The sequence below is a fragment of the Protopterus annectens genome, chromosome 2.part2 (genome assembly GCF_019279795.1).
Source record: "Protopterus annectens isolate FY-2018-M chromosome 2.part2, PAN1.0, whole genome shotgun sequence".
Lineage (NCBI taxonomy): Eukaryota > Metazoa > Chordata > Ceratodontiformes > Protopteridae > Protopterus > Protopterus annectens.
The window spans coordinates 474,979,225-474,990,147 of NC_056730.1; the positions used below are offsets into that span (position 1 = coordinate 474,979,225).

The following is a 10,923-nucleotide window of genomic DNA, read 5'->3' on the forward strand; positions in this document are numbered from 1 at the left end:
GGAGATTACCCACCCCCACACTCTCATGGCTTTGCGAAAGAGAGGGTAAGACCTGGTTCCCCCTTGTTTGCTGATGTACTAGACCGCCAATATGTTGTTTGTCTGGATAGCAACTGTTCCTGGGGAAGACAGGCACGGAGAGCTTGCAACGGTAGAAGCACCGCCCTCATCTTCAGGACACTGATATGCAATTTAGTCTCATAAGGGGACCACGTCCCTTGGACTGTCCTTCCCGAGCAGTGTCCCCCACCCTAGCAGGGAGGCATCCGTTGTCACTGTGGCAGAGGGGAATGCGGGGAGAAAGGGACAACCCCAAAGAAGGTTTGCAGAATGTAACCACCACAGAAGAGAGTTCCTGCACACCCAAGAGACTCTGACAGGGTGAGACAATGAAAGTTCTAACATGGACCATTGGACTGCAAGAGTCCACTGAAGAACCCGCATGTGAAAGCACTCCAGAGGCAAGAGATTGACCATGGACCTCAATGCCCTTAATATTATTTCCACCGTCGACGGTTGGGCTTGAAGGATACCCAGGATGTGAAGTTTCAGTGACTGTATCCTCTCAGAGGTAAGAAAGACCTTGGTTTGAATTGTGTCCAACCAAGCCCCTATGAAATCTAATACCTGAACTGGGAACAGTGAAGACTTGCTGAGATTGATGGTAATGCCCAACCACTGGGCTAGGAGAAGAAAGTAATCCCTTGCTAGACAGAGCTGATGCCTGGAAGGGGCAGCGAGGAGCCAATCATCCAGGTAAGGAAGACCTGTATGCCCTGGAGTCTCTGGTGTGCAACTATTACTGCCATCACTTTGAACACCACCCTAGGGGCTGTGGTGAGACCAAAGAGGAGCACTCCAAACTGGTAATGACTGGTCCCAGCCAGAAACGGAGGAACCTCCAAAAGCACCTGTCCATTTTGATGTGGTAGTACGCATGCTGGAGGTCGATTGAGCACATCCAACTGTTCTCCTGCAGGAAGTGCAGGATAGACTGAAGGGTGACCATCCGGAATTTCATCTTGGCCACTGACAGGTTCAAGGTGGATAGATCCAGAATTGGTCTTGGGTCCCCCATCTTCTTTGGCACTAAAAAGAACCTGGAATAAATACCTAATCCAGACTGGTCTTGGGGGACATGTTGGATGACCCATTTTTCTAGCAGCTTTGTAATTTCCAGTACTGCATCCTCCCTGTGTGCAGGTGGAACGTCTGGGAGATGTCTGGGTGGTAGAGGTGATTTTAGAAAGGGGACTGAATAGCCTCTGGATATCATATGCAACGCCCAACAATCTTTCATGATGGGCTCCAAGCTGTTGGGTGTAGCAACAGGTTTCTCCCGACTGCCTACAAAGACGAGCAGTCGGGCAACCCTTCAGGGCTACTGCGTGGGACTGTCTGAGAAAGGTTCGAGACCCTTGATTTCTCAGACCCCCTCTGCTCCCTGCTTCTAGGGCAGCGTCCGGCAAATCTCCCTCTGACCCTGGGGGAAGGTAAGACCAAGTGTCCTGGGAGAAACTCCGATTTCCAGAACCACATCTTCTTGGTCCCTTGCTGATCCCTGGAAAAGGATTGTTGAGGGGCTGAAAAGGGAATCCAGACAGCCAGAGTCTTTCCATCCTCCTCACTCTGGATTATGGTGTCACGTATCGTCTTCCCAAAAAGGGAGGAACCACTATACAAGGCATTCATAAAGGATGCCTTAAAGGGTTCCAAAAAGGCACACAGCCGAAGCCATGCGTGACTCCTGATGACAATGCCAGTGCCATCAGCTCTAGTGGTGCCTTCCATTGCATGGGAGAGGAGACGCATAAAATGTGTTAGCAACAGATGTCAGGGTGGCCATCCAAGAGGAGAACACTTTCTTATCCTCTTGCTGACATGGACCCCGGGGTAGACTCGGTGATCTCCTTGACCAGATCTCACTGCAGCCTAATCACATGTGCCAGGTAGTTCAGTGCCCAGACAGAAAAGGTCACTGAAGCATACACCCGCTTCCCAAAATGATCCATCATCCTGGACTCTCACTCTGGAGGCTGGACCATAGAGCTCTCTTGAGCAAACTTCTTCTTAGTGGCAGCTGCCACAACTATGGCATCAACCAGGGATCCTTTATGCCAATGCGTTCTGTCCAAAGAGGGGCTCAAAACTTTGTCAGAGCATTTGGGAATGGGCTCCACCGAATCAGGTTCCTTCCACGCCTGAGATGCAATCAGAACCACCAACAGACACCCAGAAGTAGAGGGTCCTGAACCAAAAGCCTCCAGGTGCACCGATTTGTCTGGGTTAGGTTTCTGGACAGACCATACCCTACGCTGGCGTAGGACATCCATGATGTCTCCAAAGGAGACATGATTGGGGGAACCTTCCCCTTCCTCCAAGTCGGTGTCTTCAGCGAGCGACTCCAGTGAGGAATCCAAATGCCTCCTTTTGCACATGCAGATCCAAGGGCTCCAAAACTGGGACCAGATCGGAGAAGGAGATATAGGGATGAACACCAATTGCATGTCCCCAGCTCCGAAGGGAGAGGGGCCATGGCAAGACTCTTAACTAGATCTGGGTCCAAATAAACTTCTGCATCATGCTGTCCATCTCTGCTTTGGAAAGACTGCGGGTGGAATGAGATGAAGTGGCCACCAACACTGGCATGGAGTGGCGGTGAGGGAAAGCCTGCGCTAGGGACTAGGTCTGAAGCTCCTCTGGCTCTGGGGAAAACCGGGGGGAATGGAGCCAGGGGTACTCCGACCTCAGGGCTAACCTAACTTTGGAAGAGGGCCCACCAGACCAGAGCGGTCTAGGGATTGCTTCTTGGACCTACCCCTATGCTTAGATGGCTCATCTCCATCCCTGGACCTCTTGGCAGGAGGTCGAGTCCCAGAGGCTGGGATGGAGAGAGCAGAAGAGACCGAGGCCTGTGCCTCGGTGGAAAGAGAGGGAAGAAGTCCTTTTGAGATTAACTTATTTCTCCTGTCCATCAGTGCTCAGGGATTAAACCCGGCACAGATGGAACAGGTCATCTCTAGGTGGGCTGCCACCAAGCATACCACACAGTGTGGCCATCGGGTGGGGAGAGCTTAAGGCCAAATTCCATGCACTTTCGAAATCCGTGTTTCCGGGTCTCAGACATAGCAGAGAAACCCAACAATAAACCCACATACAGGTACACACACACAAAGAAAAATGGACTCTCTTTTTTAACCAGTGGTAACGTGCGGTAGGGGAGGGTAAAAAACTAGAAAAGGTAACTAACAGAAAAAATTTAGCAAACAAGGGAAATATTACAACTCTTACCTAGACAAATGAGATCTGAAGGAAACCAAATAGAAAAGTGGAAGCAAGTGACAAAAACAAACTCTGAACCAGGTAAAACGCACAAAATAGACTGGCAAGCAGCTCCAATAAATCCACTTTATTGTAGGTCCTAGCAGGTGATGAAAAAATTGGTTCAGAGATCTGAAGGAAGGAAGAAGATGGGGGCATTGTGGGTAGGGGAGGAGCTTGGAGCTCAGATCAAGATGCTGGGTATGCAATCATCAGATTTGTGCTGGATCCGGGAACCCACAGGCTGAAGACCAAACAAAGACAACAACTTCAGATCTGTAGTTTCTGGTTGCTTGAGAGTTGCTATTAAAAATAGGCCTGACTAATACTGTACCCTACACTATTTGTTTGGTTTGACTTGTTCTCAGGTTGGGGAGAGAGGGAATTTATTCCCATCTTCCTTTTCAAAACTCTAAAAATGTAAGGTATGTTTGTACGGGGGGGGGGGGGGGGGATCCAAGTGCAACACATGAAAATTGTACAGTATTTCTTCGATTTTTTTTGCTAGTTGCTTGAGTTCCGGTTAACTGAGAGTTTACTGTATTACTAAACACTAAGTTAATTAAAAACTTTGCATTATTTGTTAAAGTTGTGCAGCACACATGGGAAAAACAAAAAGAAATATAATTTCAAAAAGATATGCTGGCAAAGAAGTGATCCTTTCTTATGATGCTTCATATTGTGCATAGGAACTGTGTGTTCACAAAGAGTGTCTAACTGTATTAAGGACCCTCTGGGCTTTATGCTTCATTACACCTACACCAGCTGAACAGAAGTGCTTACAACTAGATAAAGATGACAGTAACTTCTGAAATCCACGGACTACATAAACATTAGCATGGTCATGTATTTACAACATACACGGACCACAAACCACTGATTAGCTATTCAGTGAAAGGAAATCTATTCAACAAATGGCGTCAACAAGAAAACAGCACCGAGCGATAGTACAGGGAACATGCAAGTATAAAATCACACAAACGAGGAGGGCATTCTGCTAAAGCACATTACTGATTAAGCTCCTTATGAAAGATGCTATGAAAACTGTATCGCTGCATACTAAAAAAATTAAAGAATGGAGTGACAAAGAATAAAACTCTGCTAGAAGTTCACAAATATGCATTGAAAGGTTGATTTAAAATAGCTGGGGGGGGGGGTTCATATTATACTATTCCATAAGACTACATAGCCGAGACAGTTGTGTAGCGAGGGAGGGAAGTTTAACATCATATTCTACCCACAAAGCTGTTCAGGAATGCTAAAATTGTTGCATCAAGCTTACCCTAGAATGTCTAAATTAAAAAGTTTGGTCAGATCATAATAATGGCCTAGCCAAGGATACAAAGATGCAGAAAATTAAGTAAAGATGTGCGACGAATGTCAAACAGTAAATCACCACTAAATGTATCATTAATTAATGAATAACTTCAGAAAACACACTCACCAGCCCTATTAACGTCAAAAAACACACTCACCAGCCCTGCCCATCAGGCCCATCTCCCAAGACACTGTATTTGACCCACTCACTATCTTCCCCCAAACACTATTTTACCCACTCATCCCCCGAAGAAAATGTATTTTACACAACTTATTCCCAGCTTCCAGGCCCGGTCCATAACACCATGAAGCAAGTCTCTTTCTTCAGGGGAAGAACCTCCTGGTGACCACATAGCCAAACATGCAAGCCTGTGGCTGATGCCAGACCATGTCCCTTATCCACACTGTGCTGCACTCGAGGTCCTTAATATCCTTTTGCAGAAATGTGCTATGAAGCAAACAAACTCTTTCACCTAAGGACAGATTTAGTACTGACCGCTTAATCTTACAATTCCATGCTTGCTTCTCCAGCAGTTAGTTCACTAGCCATTCCAAATGGTCTGGATAGGAGTCAGAGCTTTGTTCCTCTGGGCAATGGAGTTGGTCACTACATGTGGACTATATTGGTCCATTCCCTGGAAAAAATGTTTACAGTTTTAAAAGACACAAGCTCAAAATTGGATGAATATGCATACTCATCTTACTACTTTGTATCCAACCACTGTAAAACAAGGTTTTAGCCCATCAGATGGTCCTACAAAACATACAACTAACTAACATCAGTTGCCGTTCAGCGTAGGACTATACAAAAGGAGAAACAGTTAAAGTTGCTCTCATTGAGAAGAAGGTGAACACATGGCCCTTTACGTGGAAGTAAATGGTAATGCTGAAACATTTGGCTATACCTAAACTTTCAGCACTAGGGAGTTAATGTTTGTATATGTGGGTTGGGGCAGACTAAGGGTTAGGGAACAGGATATATTTTGTGCTGTACAAGTGTATTTATATACGTCAAGTATCTGCATGTGCACATGCCCTGTTTAGTAATAATGCTAGGGAAAAGGGTTGCAATAAGGTAATGTGTAAGGTTGTAGGTTAGGATACAAGAATAAAATGGTGCAATGAAGGGCCTCAAGTTCTGTTAATGCTTGTATATCAAAACAGTTCGTTTCATATCTACTGCATTTTCTGTAGACAAATATATATTTTATACACCTTTGTACATTTCACATTTATGCTACAACTGCATTAAAATTAATTAATTAATTAATTAAACGCACACATAATTGTAGGACCTCAGAAAGCCTAGAACCTGATAATAACCTTGCTCCAGCATTACACACTTTGCAAACATTGTGAAGAGGAGAAGATCACAGTTCATCTAATGGTGTGGCAGGAGGCAGGGCTGTACAGATTTTGAACTGTACCTGAAATATATTGCATGCATAGCATAATAAAAGCCAATAAAAAGCTTTATTTTCCAATAAACAGCACAGATTGCTGATTAAATATTAGAAAGCAGCTGACTTCATTTTACACAAGTTAAAAATTGTGTAATATGAAAAGTTGCAGTACCTTTAAGAAGTCAACCAAGTTACCACTTGCTGCTGGAATGCACTTGTATCACAGTACTATGATATATGACATACAGTAGTAAAAAGTTTAACCATGCATGATTTACCAATAAAAAACTACGTTCATTCTATCATGAATTTTAAATGCATGCATCTATCAAGCAACCTTGCTCCTGTTTAGAGATTAATTCAGACAGTCTACCTATCGTACCTGCAGGTCTGAAGAGACTGAGCTACCTGGATCAGAGTCTTTGGGTAAAACAGGGCTCCCTGTTGTTCCCTCCTCATCTGAAGACATCTGCACAAAGAATCAATATTTTCAAGTAATTCATTGTTATTAAGAAATGAAGCAAATACAATCAACTACTTTTTTTTTATAGCTTCCTACAACCATCAGCAGGAATTCAAATAATGTCCAATAATGACTAATACAGTCGCACAAAATGTCGCCTGACTAAATTAAAGAAAAAAATGTAAAAGCAAATAATGAAATGGGTCAAACTTAAACTACTGCATGCAAATGTATTTACCCTAAAAGCAGTTCTTCAAGGAAAGATCACTGTAACAGCAAATAACACTCAAGTTGTCTTCACCTTACTGATGTCATCACACGGTCAGAAATTCTAAAAGCAGTGGCCTCTTCCCTGCGAGATACCATTAGACAGAGTCTTACCCTGATTAAGGACTTAGTAGGTAGCGGAGGTTCATCTAGGTCACTTGTCTGGTCAGGATAAAAGAGACAAGCGGTTGTGGGTTCAGTTGAAGCAGCTTTATTACACACAAACACATCAGGAGGCTTTGTAACAAACAAACTTATAAACAGACTGACTACCAAATTCATACATGTTAATACTCTGGCTGTTCTCTCAAAATGGCACTGCTGCCTGCACGTGATCACTATTTTTATGCAGGTGCTTACATCTGGAAATGCTTCTTAAAGTTACATACACACACTCTACTCTACATCCTCCCGAAATAGATCATATACTAAATGATCGTATTCAATGACATGCAATTACACAGAAATGATCTCTTGACGTCCAATTATACAGCACTAATTCTTTGATATGCAATCAGACAAAATTAGACGCACACAAAACAATCATGCCCAGGGTGGATACAGAGACATGTTCTTCGGTATGAACACTGTCAGGGTTGTTCTGAGATCTATAGTCTGTACCACAGGTACAATGCTGCAATATCATTTCTGACACAGGAAGAAGATGCCTGTGGTTTCTCCTATATTCTATATCCTCAGATTCCACTAAATAGGATCTTTGCTTGGCACATATACCTCTCACTTAAACAATTCAGTCAAAGCTTTTCGTCATTTGCATCCTCACAATCTCGCCTCCTTTCAACAGATGAAGAAATCTGCTCATTTTATCATAGCAGGACTTCTGAAAGGAATGCTTCTTAAAAGTTGGGCTTTGCTGTTTTTAGAATTAGGCACCAACAAACTAAAACTGATAGGCAAGATTGTTCTGGCTTACCTAGATAGAAGTCTCCGAGTAGGCAAACCAAGTAGGTTGCCACGGGGTAAATTTCCATGATTAAGCAAATTCAAGAAGATAATCGGTATTGTCACGCTTTGACCTCTCTAGTAATTGCTTTGCACTCTGTACTGCACATTCAGCAAGGCCGTTTGACTGTGGGTATTTCGGACTACTAGTAACAAGGATAAAGTCCCACTCTTTTGCAAATTTCTGAAACAAATCGATTGGTATACTGGGTACCGTTGTCAGAAATAATGGTGTGTGGACTACCACGAACTGAGAAATGACATTTCATCTTCATAATAACAGCACTGGATGTTAGGTTAGATAGCAAATCAATCTCAAACCAGTTGAGATAAGAGTCTACCAACACTAATTAATGTTGATTGTTACACTCAAATATGTCAGTGGCTACTGTTGACCAAGGTAGTTCAGCAATCTGGCTTAGATGATGTGGCTCCTTTTGCAAATGTGGTTTAGTACTGTAGCATACTGAACAAGAAGAAAGCACTTTATCAATGTCCTTTGATAGGAAAGAACAAAATATTAGTCCTCTCACACTTCTTTTGGTAGAAATGGAACCTGGGTGGCCACTATGCAAAATCTGAATGTATGCACGTTGTACGGAAGTAGGAACGATAACCTTTGAAAATGATATCATCTTCCATCAGCATCTCATATCTGTACGGAAAATAAGGTTGTACTGCTGGCAGTACCACAGGATTGCTTTGACAGCCATAAAACACTGAAGTGGTTGAGCTTTTGCAAAATAGGATCAGTCTTTGTATGATCTGTTAGCTCAAGTCCCATGGTAGAAAAATTACACACTTCCATGGCATCAAAGTCAAAACTCTCGGCATCAAGCTGTTCTGTGGTATTTCTGGGCGATCTGGATAAGGTATCTGCCAGATAAAGAAGTTTGCCTTTTGTACAGACCATTCTGAAATTGTACTTTTTAATTTAAGCATCATTCTTTGCAGTCTTGTTGGAGCGGTATGCATAGGCTTCATTAAAATAGTGACTAGAGGTTGATGATCAGTTTCTATTTGGATAGCTCGGTTCGGCCATAGACAATCATGGAACTTCGAGCATGTGAACACAATTACCAAAAGTTCTCTCTCAATTTGAGCATACTGCATCTCGGTTTGGGTAAGAGTTCTAGATGCATAGGCAACAGGTCTGTCCGCCTGAAGAATAAGTGCGCCAAGACTGAACTCTGAAGCATCACAGGAAAGAACTACTGGTTTGAGAACAGCATAGTATCCCAATGTAGGCGGGTTGGCAATGTGCTGTTTGAAGTTATCAAATACTCTCTGGTGTTCTTCTAACCATGACCAGGCAGCATTGTTGTGTGTCAGTTCTCTTAAAGGCGCTGATAACTCACTAAAGTCAGGGATAAAATTTGCCCAAACAGTTAACCATACCAATAAAATGCTGCAAGGTTTGGACATTGTCTGCAGCTGGCATCTCAAGAATGGTTGCTTGTTTAGAAGGGTCTGGTTGTAAGCCAGCAGTGGTAAATAAATAACCTACATAAGCAACTTCTGGTAATCTGAATTTACATTTCAGAGGACTGAGCTTTAAGTTCACTTCATACGCTCTGTCCAGAACTTTCCTGAGGTTTCTGTCATGCTCTGCTTCACCACTGCCTCCAACCAGTAAATCAACTAGTATAGAACATGGATATCCTGAAAAAATTTGCTCCATTGCATGCTGAAAGACTTCACTGGCAGAATTTATTCCAAAAGGCATCCTGAGGAATCTGTATGTATAAAATAGGGTACTGAATGTAGTCAGTGGTGAAAATTTGCTATCAAGCATTACTTGCCAAAATTAACTCTCTGCATCCAAGACAGAAAAAAAAAAAAAACAGTGGCATCTGACATAAGGGCAGCAACCTCCTCGACTGTACGCATAGGATGATGAACAAGGCATTAATGAGACCTCTAGTCTTTTGGGTCAATGCATATTCTGATTTCATCTGAACTTTTCTTATGAGCAGCTAACATGAAGACACCCACTCAGTTGGTTCTGTAACTGAACAAAAATCACACCTTGCTGCACCATTTTGACTAACTCGACTTTGACTTTGTCCTGCATAGCTACTGGAACTCTCCTTGCTGGTTTGATCACTGGACTGACTTCTGGGTCTACTTTCATCAGGTACACAACTGGAAGTTTGCCTAGCTTGTCGTCAAAAACATCAGCATACTCAGAGAAAATAGCATCAGTAATGCTGGAACTGGGACGTGTGTTTACATGATGTACTTCTTAGGTAAAAGAAAGAGACCCAATAATGACTGCACAGGTCTTCGGACTACATAAAGTGCAAGCTGTAATTGTTCCCAGGCGAATACCATGAAAGCACTATTCAGCCTTCGGTATGAATCTCTTCACCTCCATAAGCAACAAGCTTCGCACAACTGGCCAAATTAAGTTGCTCACCAGCTCTCACCCTAGCAAATGTTTCTGCTGACATTACATTACACTTTGAACCAGTGTCTACTTTGAGCTCTGTGGGCTTACCATCGATCAGGACAGTACAAAATAATTCATTCTTTGCCAATAAATCTACTACATTAACCTTTTCATTACCACTGATGCACCATATACATAGAAAGTAGGGTTGCAACTTTCTCTATATGATCAACTTACGTTTTTGAGTGACCTTTCTTAGTAATTGAATGAGGCTTGCTCGATTTACAAAACTTTTGAAAGTGGTTCCATTTTTTTTTACACTTGTAGCATTGCTGACCAAATGCTAAGCACTTCTCTCTTTTAGACTCATCATTGGCACCACAATTACAGGAGTTAACAATAAGACTTGACTTGGGTTTTGCTGACTCACCCTTATACTGCACTGAGCATGTCCATTTTGTTGAGCTAGTCTTGGAACTTGCTAGAAAGTTAAGGGTTCTCCCTGGAAATCCCACAGGGGTTTAAGCTGCCATGTGCTTAGGCCTGCTTCTGCTTGCCACGTGCTGCATACTGTCTATACTTGCTCTAGAGGTGGCTGAAACTAAGCTCTTATCACTCATAAGTATACTTATGTGCTTTTCTGTGAGCTCATGGATTTGCTTAATGTTAAATTGCTGTCACGAAGCAAAATCTCTCTCTCACTGCGGCATTAACACCACACACAAGCCTGTCCTTTATTAACACATCTTTCAAATGACAAAATCTGCATGTTTTAGCCTAATTTTTCAAGTTATAGT

General features: G+C 42.8%; 1 protein-coding gene across 3 annotated transcripts in view; it reads right to left on the bottom strand.

Moving 5' to 3' along the window:
• Positions 1–6,510, bottom strand: part of POC5 (POC5 centriolar protein) — a 1,778,414-nt gene extending 1,771,904 nt beyond the window's left edge. For all 3 annotated transcript variants that reach the window (XM_044063961.1, XM_044063962.1, XM_044063960.1), the window contains exon 1: positions 6,424–6,510. In XM_044063961.1, coding sequence (XP_043919896.1) covers positions 6,424–6,510 — 87 coding nt within the window. The remainder of the gene's footprint in view (positions 1–6,423) is intronic.
• Between the last annotated feature and the right edge of the window lie 4,413 nt (positions 6,511–10,923).